This window comes from Temnothorax americanus, unplaced genomic scaffold, assembly GCF_048541705.1.
Source record: "Temnothorax americanus isolate GAGA-0224 unplaced genomic scaffold, ASM4854170v1 Scaffold5, whole genome shotgun sequence".
Lineage (NCBI taxonomy): Eukaryota > Metazoa > Arthropoda > Insecta > Hymenoptera > Formicidae > Temnothorax > Temnothorax americanus.
Genome location: NW_027509657.1, coordinates 5,067,747 through 5,087,106, shown reverse-complemented (window position 1 = coordinate 5,087,106; position 19,360 = coordinate 5,067,747). Strand labels below are relative to the sequence as shown.

The 19,360-nt window shown below is 37.9% G+C and overlaps 2 protein-coding genes across 5 annotated transcripts in view; one reads left to right on the top strand and one right to left on the bottom strand.

The window, feature by feature from the left end:
* The window catches only part of LOC143904053 (uncharacterized), a 325,508-nt gene that overhangs the window by 4,628 nt on the left and 301,520 nt on the right, over window positions 1-19,360 (top strand). The window lies entirely within an intron of this gene.
* Window positions 14,533-19,360, bottom strand: part of LOC143904062 (uncharacterized) — a 404,129-nt gene continuing 399,301 nt past the window's right edge. Inside the window, exon 5 of the mRNA XM_077418296.1 lies at window positions 14,533-15,452. Within this exon, the coding sequence (XP_077274422.1) occupies window positions 15,314-15,452 (139 nt within the window). The 3' untranslated portion in view covers window positions 14,533-15,313. The remainder of the gene's footprint in view (window positions 15,453-19,360) is intronic.

The following is a 19,360-nucleotide window of genomic DNA, read 5'->3' as shown; positions in this document are numbered from 1 at the left end:
TTGTGTCATAAATGAACAGGGCAACTGAAAGAGGGACGGAAATGCGCGTATAGAGGGTGGCGTAGCGTTTCATTTTGACCGAGGAGCATTCTTTATGGCTGGCTCGTTCTAAACAGGCAATATTACCTATTGACTTTAGCTCGTAGGGTTGACCGATGGTTGACTAAGCCGTATACGAGTTTTAACGGAGTTTGTCTATGTGCGGTTTTACCTTATATCAATTTTAATTTTAACAATAAATTCGATTATCAAAATAATTAACGTTGACATATCAGAACATTGTGGCATAGAGTTATAGATTCCTTTTTAAAGAAAAAAATAAAACTATACAGTGTTGCAAATTTGATAATTAAAATTGATCGAAAAACGTTGAAAAAGCTGAAGGAAAATTAGAAAAGGAAGAAAGTCAAAATAGTCTAATTATCGAATTAATTTTTCCTCTAATATTTCTTTTCATTTCTAAAATATTCCTCGAGGTTTTTCGTCTCAGATTATTTCTGTAGCTGTACATCTGAATTAAAGTCTTCTGGTTTTCAATGGATGATTACTTTGCCTCGGGAAATTTTTGTCGAAGCACGATCTCGGCGCATCATTCCGACAGCTGTCCGATTTGTCCCGCGTCTGGTGCATCTCCAGCATCTCGCGTGACCTATTCACATCAGCTTCGTATCGGGTTCATGGACGCTCGTAAAATTTCGGGCTCCGGCCGCGAGTACATAGATTTCTTTGCGTTTTGCTCGTTCTATGATCTTATCTTTGCAGCTTACTCCTTTTGATCTCTTAATGCATCTTTGCGGAGAAACATTCTCGGACTGTGGTCTTTTATTTCTTTTTTTTTGCATTACATAAAATATGTTTTTTTTTTTTTAATGATTACGTGATTAGAATGAGTTTTCGATTCTAAATCATTTATTTTACTCGACTGAATAAACGCGTCTTTATATTACGATGATTATTTTTCAATTTTTATTATGTAAATTTGTTCTGTTCGATTATACGTTGCTCGGTAGATTTGTTATCGCATGACGGAAATGATATCATAACGTTTGTTGCCCTTGTAGGAAATATATATTATTTTCCTGAAATTGTAATAATAAAACTAGCTGCCATATTTGTACATGTTAAGAATAATATTATTGCTCGTGTCTCATATCGTTATTGTAATTTTTAATAATATCGCATTCCAATAATATAATGTTTGTCCGATTTTACACACAATTACATTTCATACAGTACACACTTGCCATTTACATAAATTCGTGATTGCGGATGCATGAAAGGAATACAAAGAGTTGCCGTGGAAAATAAAAAATTTATACATTTTTTATTTTATATAAAAAATTACATTTTATATTTAAAACGCAATGGTGTTTTAAAACTTAAAGCCGCTTTTAATATTTGAGTGTTCGACAATATGTTTGTTATATGTATTACATTTATAGAATTGCAAAATTTTGGATTTTTAGTATAGTGGCAGTGCGATTTAACGGAAAATATATTAATCAATATTAAAAGCTAATTGAATGATTTACTTTTCATTAACGTAATTTTAAATATGAAAAGAATATAATATGGACTAAGTAACAGCTCCTTTTCTTTGTCATATGCGGTAACGGTTTTATACGTATGAACGGTCCTATATATATATACATATATTCTCACATTTCCATAATGAAAAGTCAAATATCGATGGATCACCGGAGAGTACGCGGCATGTCGACAATACGCCATCCGTCATATTATCGGTTTACCGGTGTGTATATTTTTTTACACGTTCTAATTATATCCATCGCGCTCGACTCCTGCGTACGGTCAATCCGGATTTCGGTCGGTCGACGGGCGAAATAACTCGAATCATATTACACGTGCGTTAATATGCCGCGTAACGCATTGACCCATACCGAAACGAGCAACGAATAATAAACGAACGGATCGGTAATGGAACGCTTGGATGCGAGACGCAAGACGAGTCGATTTGTTTTTTTTTTTTCAATAAATGAGTTATTTGCCATTCGGCGTTTGGTTTCCAATTTTTCATCGCAAGATCTAGTCATATCCGGGAGATGCTCTGCTCTCGGCGGCCATCGAAGTGTGTCGACACGGAATCACGCCGATGTGATTACTGTCGTTATCGCGAGAGACAATTTCGTAATAATTAATAGTAAGATTGTTAATACAAAACTTTTCTAAAAAAGGAAAGAATGCAAAATCTAAAAAACTTGTTACTCAATAAAATCAACTTTTGAAAAATCAAGGCACAAGGCTAAAATTAATGTATAAAGTGACAATAATTAACAGGCGAAATTTTATTCCGTTATAGTATCAGTGTGTGTGTGTGTGTGTTTTTGTGTGTTTTATTTCGTGATATTAATATGAATTTTACTCATCAAAAGAATTAAATTAAAGTTTATCATTTCAATATTTATTTCTAACTATGATTTTTAAAAACATTATGTAATGTTTTTTTAGTCATGTTTTTTTTGACATAAAAATATTACAATATGCATCATCATTGCGAAATTCTATGATTTTTTCAAATACAACTTGAGAAAGTGCATTCGCTTCTAAGCGAAGAGTTCGATTTGGCCAGTTGATCTGCAGGAAGTCGCTGTGAAGGCAATATATATTGGCCTCTCGCAAACTCGTGTCTCTTATATCTTCGATAATTATTCATTTTCCTGCGCGTAATTTGGTTTGATTTAATTGCAAACGATGGATCGTCCGTCGCGTTTGCAGGCAGAGGTTTGTCTGATGCAAACGCGACGGACGGTCTCTCTCTCTCTCTCTCTCTCTCTCTCTCTCTCTCTCTCTCTCTCTCTCTCTCTCTCGCGCGCTTTACCGACCCTTCATGGATTTCCCAGACTGGTTCAATATAAACTGCAATTTAATTGCCGAGCCGGCCAATAAACCATGCTTCCTCCGTAATTTCGCGGCCGAGGACTGCTCATTGCAAAATCAAGGACGCACGATCGAATTCGGCAACGATCGCAATTAAGACATTTTTCCGTCTTATTCCTGCTTTTTTATCTCTTTATTTTTATCGAAGACTGCGATCATGTTTTTAACCGATACATCCTTTTAATCCTCGATCCTTTTATATAATTCTCGATGCTCGTTATTAAAGTCGCCAATTGCAATTAAACTTATTGTTCGTACAATAATTTAAATGTCAACAAATTTTGTCAACAAATCGACAGGGAACAATTATTTAAAAATTACATGTTTTTATAGCAGGTAATAGATTCATACATATTTCATTCCCATAATAGATTCATCGCCCTTTGTAATTATCCACAAATTAAGAGTTGTTGTTTACCGAAAATTATTTGTGTGCAATTTCGGCCGATTTTGTGCATCACGATACACACATTGCGTATGCTCAGTCGGCGGCTAATTGGCAACGTGAAATTAACGTGGCTTAAATTAAATCGGCATTTTAAACGTTATTTTAACCGGTTGTTTGTACATTTTCTTCATAATTATTTAAGTCATATGATATAAAGTAAGAGATATACTTCGAAAGGATACCACCGCTGCGCCGCGATTTTCGGCGTTCCGTCATATATTATCCGGGCACTGGTAGCGTTTATCAGCAGAGGAGCGAACGAACGAGTACTACCCCGTTTATCCGGCGATGACGGTAATTACCGGGCTACGCGAGGCCACCTCGCGCCATTAAATTAATCTGCCGCCATCGATATCGCCCGGTCGTGGCAAAATCCGTGGCCTTATGGCGATAAATATACGCCAGTTACGTCGGCCGACCAGTCCTGCCGTATTTCACTCGCGGCTCGCGATTTGTCACCTTTTATGCGTCTTTTATGTCCCGACCTGTTTCTTAAACACTCGTTTCTATGCTCGTCTATCGCTTACCTATGCTACCGCGAATATACGTGTTGCGTAATATATCCGTTATATTGTACGCCGCACACTGTCATATACACGCGTGTCTAGGAAGAACGACGACGCTTAGCTATTAAGTAGGCCTAGATAGAATCATGGGATATCGGGTGACGTTCGATCGAACATCGTTGAGAGGGATTCCAGAGGGTGGTATTGTGTCGCAGAAAGAGGTAGAAATTCAACTGGGATTGGAGCTAGAGGGGAATTTTTCCGCTTGAAGTACCGTCGATCTTGCATCACTCGATACTGCATTAACATTTGGTACATCTGGTACATTTATCAGGAAAATCTTTACTGCAATTCGCTAATTAATCCTCTACGAATTAGCACAATTTACGAGTTATGCATGACGCATTTGCAAATTCAAAACATCGTGTATATTATAAAATTTTACATATAGGTATTTGTTGTACGATCTGGGTATTGCAAAATATATCTTTGTGTAGGAAGAGGCAGATTTTTAAAATTTATATTTCATATTGTTTACCGATATAAATATATGTTATTTCAAACAAATTTCCAATACACACATTATATACTTCGAATTAACGAAACTTATAATATTTTAAAATAATTTTGGTTTTATATATATATATATATATATATATATATATATATATATATATATTATTGTATCAATTTTTTCGAGTGAGAGAAGCATAATGAGAAAAAAACAAAACTCACAAAACATTTAAATTGTAAAGATTTAAAAGAGAAAATCTGTTTAACGACTGTTTAATCATTTACATTGAATATTGTTTCTAACTTAAAGATCAGAAAGAATCCTGCAATTTTTTAGTATTGAACGTTTTCACGTCGGTAGCGTGATGACTGAATCGTCGAATGAATAAGAAAAGTTCCGTTGAAACTCTCTCTTTTTAATAAGTTCATGTTTAAACGGAGGTTTTGCGTTCATAGCTCAATCGGGACTTTGCCGTTGAGAAACGACCATATTGAAACCCTGAGATGCGTTTGCAATTCGCGTGCTTAACAAAAAGATTATGTGATCTTTTTTACTGTGTGCGATTTCAACGAGAATTTTGCAACGAGAATTACTCATATCGTTAAACATCGTTTTCGCCTTAAAATGCACGAGAAAAATTCGTTAAAACACTGTAGATGGAAAGTAGGGAAATATGAATTTATGTATTTATGGAATACACATTTCACGTAAAACGGTACTATATATCTTCAAGTTTGGATATTTGATCAAAAATATTCAAATATATATCAGTATATGATTTTACAATGAAACAATTGATCTTTTATGCAATATTTTCTTCTTTTAAAATAAATTGATATTATATCTTTCGAAATCGATGAAGAGCGCGCAGGGAGGGTCTTGAGATTTTAAAAATAAAATTTACAATAATATTAGTAATTTAATATTGCATATAAATTTTCTACGTATGAGCTATATAACTGTACAACAACCTTAAAAACATCGTGTTTTTAAATTTGTGATGCAATATCAAATAATTATTATTTGATAAGTTACCATTTATTATATTAAAACTATAATATTAATTCTTTTTAATTGCTTTTCCTCAATTTAACTAAGATGGACATGTTCCCGTTGACGGATTCTAAGCGAGATCAAATCCGCACCATCTGGTATTATACTCGGAGAATGTCCGCCGCATTACTCTTGAAAGCTCATGACTCTCGGGAGACGCACCTCTCCTGTGGTGCGTGTGTATTCATCGCGTAATTAACATCTCGTAATTATAGGTGTGCAACAGGAAGAGAGAGACGAAGAGAGAGAGAGAGAGAGGGGGGAAGCGGGAGAAAGAGAGAAAAAGACAAGTCGGACGTTCTATATGCTCGCGCGAACGCGTTCTTGCTTTTCGATCGTATGGGTATTATGAGGTTTCACGAGACCGCACCGCGTGAATAAGGAACTCTGAAGTCTGAAGAGGGTGTTATGTGCATTATGAACCTCTTGACGATGGTCCGAGAGTCGGGGTTTACGAGCTGCTCATCGGTCGAGACCTGGCTCGTTCTTAGATCTTCTTTGAAGAGGTCAGCTCTCTTTCACTGTTTCTCTCTCATATTCTCTTTCTCTCTTTCTCTCTCTCTCGTTCTCAGTTTTCTTTTCTTTTGTTTCTCTCTTCCTTTTGGACACTTCTCTATTTACACGCGCGCGTTTACGTTCGCCCAATTTAACGGTTGCTTACTTGATTAATCGTGTATTTTGCAAACGACGCGGCGCGGACGTCTTTAAGTCACCATCACGCCGAGAATCATCCGCGTTCGTGGGAAAACCGATAGAAACGATTCTCCCTTCTATTCCTCTTTCTCTTTTATTCGGGACACCACTTCGGCATTGACGAATGGAGGTGGTTGACCTCCCAGTTCTTTAAGAGACGCGCCAACCTCTCTCCACCTGACGCTCGGCAATGAAGCTGTACGGCGATTCTTCACCACCGAAGATAGGTCGGCCCGCGAGCGCGCTCAGGTGTCAATGGGATTAATGTTGCTCAATTAATGGGACGGTTCTCTATAGGTGGTATGGAGGAGTCGGGCTCGGTTGATAGCGAAGTGTTAGCCGTAAATATAGTCTTTCCCGCTCTCGGGTAATTTTCACGAAGCTCGTTTAGCTTTATCAAAAGGTAATCGCAACTGAACGTCTTTATTCTGTCGTAAGCGAGAGAAACATTGGGATTTTCGATCCATCGCATTGATAGCTATTGACCATCTTTCTAAATATACCATTGTCGATCTGGTCGAAGAATTGATTATACTAGGATAATGTTGCGATGAATTGATGGAACAGAACTACAACACGAATAGGAGGGAAGAGAAACAATAATAGTTCATCGCGCGCGTAGTACGTTAACGCGAATAATGCGGAAAGTTAGCTTCGACTGATCGATACCGATGTATACGGCCTTCTTCCCCTCACCTCCGGCTTTGCGGTTAGACGGACGAACGGAAGTTATGCGTTTGGATCGCTTCGCGTAACGCTCGGCAAACTACAACGAACTGTTGGGAGCGATGAGGGAATCATTAGTCAGGTCGATAGGTCCTTCGCTGAGTCATAAAGATAGTGCAACCTCCGCTATCTCATCGTCCATTTTCACAGTTGCTCGTTATCACCGCATCCACTGTCTAGACAACGATATAAATAATTTTGCTACTTCAATATGATGGAAAAACTGTTGTGTAATTTTATTAATTTTTCTTGATAGTATATACAAGGACTGAAGAGTAAACCTGAATATAAAATTGGTTAATCAAACTTATGCTCCGTTAGGTTATTGTACATATCTTTGAAAGCGTGACTAAAAATGGCATGGCACATTTCGGCTAAATTTTCGCGTAATTAATGATAAAATTAAACGATAAATTTCTTATTTTTTTCCATTTAAATGCGAATACGTAATTTTTAACGAACAGAAAATGTTCTGGAGTCGCAGTCGGTGTTTCGCTCATTGAAAGTTTGAATCACTCGCCATTCATCAAACTTGTACAAAGCTTAATGAAGCGAAGCACAATGGCATAGCGGGAACTATGTTATTAACACTTGTTGGATTACTCTTTTTATTTCCATTTTTCCAATATTCAGAGCTTTTATGCAGTCTGGCTTGAATTCGATTACCGCGATGTATGAATCTAAGCAAAAATGTATGTTGGCTCATTTATCTGCACTTTTGTTATCGCGACATTGTTGATTAAAGCGATCCTTTTAATTGCGCTTTTATACCGCATTATAATACATCGATCATTGGCTCGAGATAAATAAAATATCAGCGGCGCAATCGCGCGAAATCCCAATATTAAAGCTTGCTATCAAAATCTCTGCGCTCAATGCAAATCGCGCACGAATCTCCGAGGATTAATTCATTAATCTCTAGTATTAATTCGCGAATTCTACGTGTGCGTTGACGTCGTTTCATCTTTTGCTGCCCGGCTACATTCCTTTTCCGGACTCTGACTGTGTTCGCTCTACCTTTTTCCCCGGTTCATTAATTACGACGAATTCCTGTCGCTTAACAAAACACTTTTTACTTTTGTCGGGCTCCGGGTACGCACCGAATAGGCACGAGTTACCATTCGGTTGTGAAATTGGTCACGTGGCTGGAAATGTTTTGTGTGCCTGTAGCCAAGAGAGGGAGGGAGAAAGGGAGAGAAAAGAAGAAAAAGGAAGAGCCGGTCCTGGCAGGGGGATGCGCCACTTTGATCGAACTCGATTTGTTACGTAAGCGAGTATGTCTGGTGTTCCGCGAGAAAATCGCGTTTATCACCGCACCGTGAAAACCCTTGTCACGTGCAGGCGCGTAAGACGTATCTAATTGTAAGTTCCTTAATGTAACGTTCCTGTTGCAATCCGCGCACTATCCGCACGTATTTCAATTTCGTTTATGATCCCATTGTGCCCGAACTCAATAAATGCAATGCTGCTCATTCCAAAGCATTCCCATAGGACGATATAGTTCGATATATCATTTGACATGATCAAAGTTGCAAAGTTGAACAAAAATTTCTGCTAAGTTGATATATCCCATTTTCAGAATTGCAACAAAGTTCCGATTCTTTTTTCAAAGAGAACTCACTTCTTGATATATTTCCAAAAGAATTTAACGACTAAATGTAAATAATACGAATTATGAAGGATGCTAATGTCATGATCTTTTTTTTCAATTGAAAATTGAGGACTTTGTTTAAGCATAGTTTTATTATTTAATCTAAAATGCTAAAGTTTCAACAAAAATACAAGCAACTTAAAAGAGGAAGACTAATATCATAATGTATCGATCGTCCACCCTTCCCATCCGCAGTCTCTCACAGGAGTTTGGTCACATTGGAGTCTCTCGCATCACGCACGTGACAGGACCATCTTGCATTAGACACATGACGTAATTATGGCTAAATCGGGCAAAATGGTGTAATTACAATGATAAAATGTTGACGTCGAAAAAAATGTTCGAAACAAACTTGTTTGCGATCTCCGACGAGTATCGATCCTCGGCGAGGCGGCCGACACGGTTACTTCCGGTCGACGGCCAGATTTCACGGCGAATTAAAAATTTTGCATTCTGCCGGGGCGCGCTCACCGGCCGATGAATAAAACATCGTTCTGCGTGGTTAGCCTGATTATTTACACAGGTACACGGTGAGCAGCTGCGTGAACCGAAATCAATGTAGCCGCGGCTATCGCCTGTTTAATACACGTCGAGGCACGCCTTTGCGAACGTGGTATGATTTTTAACGTTGCTATTTCGAAAAAAATGAAATCACTGCTCGCGGCGAATATATATTTTGCATTCGAGGGAGTGGGCTTTTCGCACGGGATCGCCGAGAATTTGAGAAGCCGAAGATCGCGCGATATAGACATATTGCGGAAAGTAAAGCGCACTTGGACGTATACTTAAACGCACGTACTAGCTATACGCGAGCTCTCTGAGCCGCATGGCCGGCGATAGGTTTGTACCTGTGCTCGATGATTCGCTAAGAAGGAAGGGATCGGACGTCAATGGTGAAGCGAGCTGATTGTGAAATGCAGTGAGAAAAGTTAGTTAATGAGACTCCGCGCAGATTGCTACGTGATTGATATGCAGAAATCAAGCTCTCAAGTAGGATGCGCGTTTCGATATTACTGATATCAGTGATTATCTGCACAGATAGTTGAGAGGATTATTGCTGATCGAATTATATCCTCTCAGTGCCTGATAGCGTATCTTGATTATATACATATACATATACTATATATATATAATGCTTTGAACTTAAGAAGCCTTGAATGAATAATTAATAGGTAACATTACATTCGTCGCATATTTCATACGATTTGTGTGTGTGTGTGTGTGTGAATTTACTAATTATAACATAAACATTTTTTGTAACTTTTTATTACAAATTTCTAGGTTTAAGGCTACCATTTTCAACAAAATTTATAATTATGTTAGAGAGAGAATTTTCATATTTTTTATAACAAAATAGTTATAACATTAATTTATTTATTACAATCTGATAATAATTTCATAAAATTCTACATTCAAATGTCAATATCTTCTAAATGAAGTGTTTGTATATCTTCTTGCGCCTTTTTTTAAGATTATAAATTTATATTTGAAGTTTAATTTTGAAACACTGCATAATCTAATCATAAATTGTATCTTGTATTATTTATATAAATTGTAATGTAAATAATGGTCATTATCCTTGAAAAATATTCAAGCAATAGTCGTCAATGACCAAAATCACGAGTATACTCCTGATCCAAGGACGATCGCTTTTAATGCATTGCTGGGCGGATGTTCAGGGTGCCTGTCGAGGCGAGGGTCGATCAGTTCCCCATACGAATTGCATTTGCACGCGTTAGACAGCCACGTGGCCCGATTCCTGAGGGATTCTCTCGCGTATAAGCGAGCAGGCTGTAAAATCGCACTGAGAATCATTCAGCGCGAAAGGAAAATGGCGTACGTGTAGGAAAGATCTTGTCCGTGCGAACTCAGCCTCGGAGTGGATTAAAGGACTGATCGCCGATTTTGTTCCGCTCGTTAAACTCTCGCCTAATGCGATCGACGTAACGTAACGCGTTTTCGAGAGCGAGAACGTCGTCTATTTCGTATCGATGAAGCAGTTACTTTGTTATCGCACGTAGTCGTATTATCTCGGATTTACTTGGCGGCAAGGGAAAGTACGATCCACAATTAGGATCGTGCCGCGGCGTTATTACCATAAAACACTTTAATCGTAACTCGGGCGAACGGTTTCACTATGTCGTGCAACACGTTCCAGGTTTATTCTACAGAAATTTAATGTAATAGATAGTTATTTTAACTTAAATATTTCAGTTTAATTGATTATTCTGAATAACGAAATATAGTTTAGCGGCTCAAATAAATCACTTTCTTTAAGTGTATAAATATTCAATACTTGTTAATGCATTTTTACATTTGCATAGATACGTAGCGTTGCTCTGTTTAATCGATCATTATAATATCATAATAGGATAACAGCAATAGAATAAGTAAAGTAAGTCTTCTTCTTAGTAAAAATGGCTAAATATTCGATGCTCCTTGATTTATTTATCGATATCCATTTACATGAAAATAGGTAGCATCCTTTCATCAAATGTCGTTTCATATAAAATATCCTCCTCTCTTCCCCGATATCGCAGACAATTACGTAATTGGTTCTTTAAGGTAGCTTTGTCCACGTTTATCGCTCGCGGGCGATATCACTCCGGTTCCCACCGTGAAATAAAAGCGAGGATTCGATTACCCGATTGGCAAGAGTAATTACGCAGTAAGGTGAATGCGCTTTGGAGTAACTCGCTATGATACTTTTATTGTGAATTCCGACACTAGCCAGTGTATAGTGTCTCGAATTTTCTGCACTTCTTTAACTATGTGTTGATTTTTTTTTTAACAAAAATGTCAAAATAATTCTAGATCACGTAAGGATTAAAAAAGAAAAGTTTTAAAGGTGCAATATTCTTTATCTAATTGTGTGTGGACTTTGCTTAAACAAATTTTTAATGTAAGAATAAATAATAAAACGTTAAAAATAAAAAAATTTGATTTTAATTGTGGATTAAAAAACTCGAAATTTTTAAAAAATCTTGCGAGCTCAAATTTGCTATATAGAAGGAAATATTCGTGTATCAAAATAAGTGTGGTAATACGGGTAGACACGCTTCCATTCGTTGCTTCCGTTAATAATGCAGTTGAAATGTCAGCAATTTGAGACCTTCATTAATGCGCTTGTAGACTGCACAAACCATCTACGACGTGACTACACATATCGCCGACTGCGGTATTAAATATTTACTTGCTCAGTACCGAGCATCTTCTTGAATCCTCTTGGATCCTCTCGGATTCTCTCAGACAGTTATGTCTATTCTGGATATTGCCACCTAGGGACGGTGTTAACTTCGAATGCCGTACGTTCGAGATATTCTACCTCTGACATCTCTCTCTGAACGATATACGTGCGATGTATTAATAATGACTAATATTGTAAATGGGAAGAAATCGAAAATTAGTTTATTATCAATTATTCAATGACATTAATAATTGATCATTAATTATTAGGAAAGGAATACAATGCTAAAGTTCGAAGTTTACAGTAAAATATATATATGTATGACAAAATGTTACAGAAAAAGCGTTGTGAGAAAGCAAAAACTTTGAAATCGGATTTTATTTAAATATTAACTTTATTAGTATATTAGATACAATTTGCATCAGGTAAACTGAACATTTTCATATGTGTAATACCACAAGGCAATTTACGCATAAAAAATATCGCCTTATACACAGGACGCTATAGGTGGCGCATGAAACGAAAATTTTGCGGTTATCTTATCTCACTATTCTCGACATAGATGATATCTAATTGTGCATAATCATAATGCTGCACTTCCGTGGGCAACTTTCGCCGAGAGCCGCAATTCGTGAATCCGCCCGCGGCGAATGGCACAGTGAGAATGAGAGTAATGAGAGAGAACGCGCGCAGCACGGAGACAGATTCAGCAATATGCACCGCTGAATTTTTACTTTCTATAGCTCGACGAATGAATAAAGCACTCTCGTCCTATTTAAGAATAAAATCGGACGGTTGCTCCAGGTTTATATACTCGCATTTACTCTCACAATCATCGTTATTCTCGAAGAAAACATCTGGCCTCGCAGATCATCTCGGCACTTTCTCTTTCACAAATTTTCTGCTGGAAACATTAACTTGTCATTTCCAAATCTTTTCACATTCGTACGAATTATGCTTTTGTAACTGTTTACTTTACAGTTCGTTGTTGCAAAATTTAAAAACTATATCGCACATTATATTTTACAATCTTACATAATTTCATTATGATACCAAATTTTAATTTGTTTTTCTGAGTCTTGTGAATCTCTTAGAAATATTCTAAAAAATATAAGATAAGATATAAAATATATTTTTGCATTCTATCATAATTCTACGTTCTGCGATCGAATACTTGTGCCATATTTAAAGCTTTCTATATAAATTTAAATACATTATTACAAGAGAATTGTTTTCTCTTATAAAACTTTGAATTTCAGCTTTATGCTAAAATGACTTGTTATAACCATTAAACTCTGGGAGATGTTTGGGAGATGTTGAGATAAAAGTCAGACACATTGCAGAAACTGTAGTGAAACTACCAGTCCGAAATCTAGTAAAGCAAACGATCTTGTAAACGTGCGTTTATTTTATGTGAAACAGTTTGTACGTATAAAACCATCGATATCCGCCTTTACGACCACTCAGGCGATCTGAATTCGCACATTTTATTGCTCTCTAATACTACGAGCGCGGAGAATTTACTTTCCTCCCTTTTCTCTCGTTTGGCTTTATCTTCTTCCGCGGGTCTTTCGTCGATGTCGACGAGAGAAAACAGTCGAATATATACATTAAGCCGCCGTGGCTTTTATTATACCTTCTTTCCGCGTGCCGATCTTGAATCCCTCCGAAATCGATCCCTCGCGATTGAATTCCACACGACACGAGTCCTCCGCCGTCAACATTGGTGTATAGTCAACGTCACTATGTACAGATATCTTTAACTCCGATGTATGCGATATACAGACACGGATAGAGAGGATGAAGTAGAGCAAGGGGATGGAGTTAGAGGAGCACTAGTGATTAGGCCGAGAGAGTTCTTTCCGGTCTTCCGAGCTTGGCTCAATTGGCCTTCGCCGTCGCGTCGCTTCGACAGACTCGTTATAATTGAAGAAGCACAAGAGTGGCTATACATTGTTACGATAGTTACCATCGTAGTTACGGTAGTTGCCACTGCAGATCGTGGATATTATATTTTATTTTGACATGTTTGTAATATTCGTAATAGTAATATTAGAATATCTAAAATATTGCTACTTAAAACAGTTAAATAATTCTTAATCGTAAGATAAATGTTAAGTTTTTTTATTTACATTACATTAATTAAAAAGATTTATCAGTTTCCTAACTAATGATCAATATAAGTTATACGATAATTTGTTATTTTAGATAATTAAGTACTTAAGATTACAGAAAATCTCGATGAATTTTTCGTAAGAAGACAATCTATGTCGTGTCGCACTTTTCCCAGATTTTGTTTAGAGACGCGACATAGTTTTTTATTAATCCTGCACAATTAATGTCCAGGGCTTAGACAATAAATTCGCGGCTTTAGTATCGTGGCAAGCAGAAGGAATATTCTGAAGATCTCTCTCTTTTTCTTTTTTCCTCTCTTGTTCATGGCGGTCCTCTCGACAAGACTCTGAAAGCTCTTCGGGTGCCTTGCGAGCCAATATAAAGGGATATATATATCTGTTTTCCTAGTGAAAACCAACCTAGTCGGAAGGACCTCTGCCTTATTGAAAATGGAGAACACCGTAGCAAGGAAAAAGGGGTAAAGACCGGTAGGAGAGGATTTATTGAAACCACGTATAGCACTGTTTCTGTACTACGCTCATCGTCATTCGATGCCGGCGAATCGTCGATTTTCGAGTATCTGACACTCGAGTACCTATACTTATGCGTTACACGCGCATATATGTGCGTACGCGTATGCACGCCTCATTGATTTGTTTAATAAATAACACGATATCGGTATTTATATTGCGAGCGATATAACGCGATTTGCGATACGAGATGGCGAAGAGGTAGGTAGTGATAGACGAAACCCGATCGGATTTATTGGAATATTTGCGTTACACTTTTGATCAGCAGTAACAATCTCCCTTGCACGTCAATGCTGCTGTCGCGCTTTGAAGAATCTCTGAAGCGCGATACCAGACAAAACTCTCAAGATTCAACAGAATTTTCCGATATGTGTGTTTAGAGGATGCAATTTAGGAGCGGAGTGCTTTGATCGTGGAAATCAGTTTTTATTCATTTATATTGTATACGCTAGAGTTATACAGTTCCTTTGAGAAATGCCGTACTATTCAAATTGGATTCTGTGTACGCTTTTATTGCAATACAAATACATTATATTACAAATAGACGTTAAAATTATTCTCCTAATATTATTGTCACCGGTGTGAGTTTTGTTAGATTTGAATTAGAGAAAAGTATAATTTTTTTCATATCAATAAGTTTCATGAATGTCTTCATTTAATATTTATGAAGATATGTGTGAGGACAATTTCTAATTTTTTAAATTGTTCTCTTGTTACATTGGTTTATTTTTATTCTTGAGAAAAGCAAACTTTCTTTAACGTAAATTTTTGTTTAATATAATATCGTAGTATCTTTTACAACAGACGCATGGCGAGAGTTTTACTCCCCTAATATTATCCTCGTGCATTTCTGGTTGTCGGAGGAATTTCCATTAGTGGAAGCACGAAATATTCTTGTATCGCCCGCGCGCGCGCTTTCGTCGACGTGAGCTTCTCGTTTCCACGGCAGATCTTCGATACCGTTGGATACGTGTAATCTTCGACAGTGGGCATTACCTCTGGAGTAGCGAGCGAAACGTGGTAGTAAAGTAACGGAGCATAGTTGTGTGCGACGGTAAGGAACTTGTCAGCAAATCGGTTTTCCGATGTCGCTTCGCCAGTGAACCTCCGAGTTTGGGACGTATTACGAACCTACAAATATAGCGATGAAATTTAAAATCAAAATAGAGCGTATTTTAAATTACAATAAATCAATGAAGAACAATTTAAAATATTTTAAAATAATTTTCAAGAACTATATATAGATTAGTAAGTGCGTTAATTTCGTAAACATCGCATTTAATTTTTGTATGTTTTTTCGTACATGTTTTGGATGAGTATTTTGTCGTTCCTTTTAAATGGCCAGCCTTGACTATAAACTAAATAACATAGATAACATAAATAAATAACTAAAAAAGATTCTCTCTCTTTATCTATCTCTCTATCTCTATCTCTATTTCTTGTATGGATGGCACTTGGCACTGTTCATACGACATCCCATCCCGTGTCATCGTTCCGCTTTGCAAGATTTGGGGAATTGTGCAACCGACAGCGCGTAAACGCCTAACGCCACGATGCGCGAAATTCGCATTCGCGCGCGACCGTCGGGAATTGCGGTGCGACAGCCATGTGCGACAGCCGGAGAACATTCCCAATAAGATACGAGCAATAAAAGACTTCGCGTTCGCGGCACGGCGGGATTCGCGTTTGTCCATTCGTCCGTTCGTTCGCAGGTTCGCACGCGCGTTTCCATTTGGAATGGGTATACCAAACGGAGGAAAAGCAAGAAACATATACGAGTGAGAGAGTGAGAAGAAGATTAAAGAGAACTTAAAGGGGGAGAGACGTCGTCGTTTTGGGATTTATGCCGATCGATGCTCGACCGTTAATCGGCAAATAAGAGAGGAGCCTCATGTACGGCTCGCGGGACAAAGCCGGCCATTATTTTTCAGACGTGCGTCGTTCGATCGACGCCTTGTATTTCGCATACTTTATTACACGGTATTACCCGGGCCCATCTTCTCTCCGGACCCCTTCACCCTCATTCCGGGCCCCGTGGGCGAGTCTTTACGAGTTAACCGAGCTCGACGGGCGCGAGAAGAAGACACGAAGGACGAGGATAAAGGAAAAAAGAGCAGGGTGAGCGAAAATTTCGGAGAAATCAGAAAGAATAATGGGGAAGGAAAAAGTGCCTTGAGAAGATGAAAGGAGAAGAGTACAGAGACATCTTAGCTATGCAGATTTAATAAGTCCTAGAATGTCGTCGTTCACAATACTTCATTTTTACATTTTGAATTTCGTATTTTATTTCCTAGACTCGAACTTTTCTGAGCTATCTGCAAATTATACACATGAATATTGTCTTTTTTATATTATGTTAAGAATATATTTGTGAAATGGTTCTTAAACCTTCTTAAAGCTTTTCTTGATAATTATACTCCTTATGATTATAATTATATTCTTATTTCGTTAGAGATTTTAATTTTGTCAGTCGGGAATATCCGGATTTCTCCATCTCTCTAAGTTGGTTCTGAAAAAAAAAAACGCGGAGGGCAAAAAATTAGGAGGGTAATAAAAAAAGCGTCGCGAAGAGGAGATGAAAAATCTGTCGAACGAACGTTCATTGGAAAATTGCGACCAGTCGCCTTCGGAACAGGATGATTAATGCTTGCGAGGTTAGGCGGCGTGCGTACGTATACTTGCATCCCCGGTGGAGTGCATCGTCGCCGCCGGAAGTTTTCGGCAAAGTTTCCTCGCGTCGGGCAACTTTTCCTTCGGCACTCTTCTCTTCGGAGTCAAGTCGTTGGAGCTTATCACGCGGAAAAGACCGGCGTTCGTATCAGAGAGTCGAGGGACCACTCAGCGCGGGATATCTATCGAATGTTTTCGCTGAATGTCTTTGATAACTTGTATAAGAATTCTCGCGCGTTATGTCGATAGGGCTTACGTTGCTTGGTACATAAATATCTTGCAAAATTCCATTTATTTCGTATCTCGATCGATTATTAATCGATGCGTTATTAGTTATATACATATTAGTTCCAGTAACCGTAATTTATTAATTTTTTAAGATCGGCATTTAATCTGTGAAGTAAGAATAACAATTTATATTATATATTATTTTAACTATTAAAAGTGATACACGCAGCTGTATCTGTTAGAATAAAAGAAATAATTAAAAAAAGTTTATAAAATTGTGCAGAGCAACTATAGTCATGAATTAACAGAAGCAAGACGATATTCGAATTTGGCGTATATACAAGAATGTAGCATTTCTAATTAGATGTATTGATATATTAGGCTTTTTTATTTTCCATAAAACGCGCGGACTATCATCCCACTCGACTTACAAAAGACGGTCGTGATTCGCGCTCGAGTCGGATTACGACGCGAATGAAAGGTTTATCCCCCGTTCGGGCTACCTGATGCATTCGGAGCACGGCGGGATGAGCACCGCTGTTTAAATGGTACGATTATCTGTCTCGTGCTTTATTTGCCGCTCTTTGCTTTCGTTGCACTTTGCTCTCAGTACAGTGCCACTGACTTTTTCTCCTCCCGTTACGCCGCCGCTCCTTCGCCAACGACCGTAGCATTGACTCGAGTGGGTTTTTGCATGGTACGCGAGAGAGGTCGGCGGACTTGCGCGACTCGGCTGCGGGTCCTTAAAAACGGATCCATTAAAGTTTTTTCGGCGCTTTTCCCGGCCGTTACTGCTGGTGATGGTTGTGCGCCGTGTGCACCGTGATTCGGATTTGCATTCACGTACGTGGCACATGAGAATTGCCATGCAGGCCGCTACCGCCGTCGCTTGTCCATCCAATACACTTTTGCGGAAGAAATTCTCGAGGGAACTGTTCCATTTTTACTCCGGTTTTTCATCAGCATACGCCACCGCGTTTCGCCTCGAAACACGTCGCCGCGATTCGCATCTTTGTTTTCGCCGCCGATAACGGTCGCGAATGCGAATAATACGGAACATCGGGATGGGTTAGATCTTCACCGTTAACCGCGCGGGAGCATGCCCACGACTGTCCGTTCGTGGGAAACACGCGCGAGGAATGCAAATCTCTCGGAAACGAGGAAAGGAAAAGTCAAGATATCGCATAATGATACGAATTAGCATTTTTTTTATTATGCGAATATTTAAAAAGCGTATAAAAATAGCATTGTGGCGAGCAACGTTAATGAACATTTAGCTCTCGTGATTTGATACAGTTACTTGCACGAAAATAGTAAAATTATGACGAATATTATTTCGAATATTATAAAATTCTTTTATTTACATTTTACATTTAATATTTACTATTTTGATATATCACAATCTTTCATAAAATATTTTTTAAGAATTTGTCATATTCTAGAGTATCTCGAAATGCTAAAAATTGATGAATATGTACGTACGCGACATTACGTATGCAAATGTAATTTCGTCAACGTACTCAGACACGTTAGCAGTCATTTAAACGTAAATGTTTTACAAGCAGTTTTTTTTAATAAACTTGGATTAACGTTAATTTAACCTACACTGTAATGTGCATTACTTGCGCTATATAACCCAAAGGCAAAAAGGAGCAAATCCAAAAAAAAGTGCGTTACTCGGACAGAATTACGTAAAGAAGTAATGTCTTAAGAGTGGTTCTTTTGCGGGAACTCTTCTTTCACAAATACACAGTATATGTTACCATGAAATGAATACTAACTGTGACGGTTGCGCGCGGACTGCATAGAAATATTCATTTGGGAATGTTCCACTAGACATTCAATTTACCTGCATCTATTCAGCCGTACGATTTAAATTCCGCGAATCTGACTTACATTTATGCTCTTACGAAAAGCTCCCGACAATATTTCCATGGAGACACATCGATGTTATATAGGCACTACGCATGACATATACTAGCTGTCTCGAAAGTATATCCTCCGAAATATCGTTTGTCAAAGTAAAGAGTATATTAGTTTACTGTTGCGATTCCAGAAAATCCTGAATCGTTAGCTATCAAAAATTTATCAACTTTGGTCAAATAATAGAAATCTTATTATTCAGATAGCTATCTGATGAC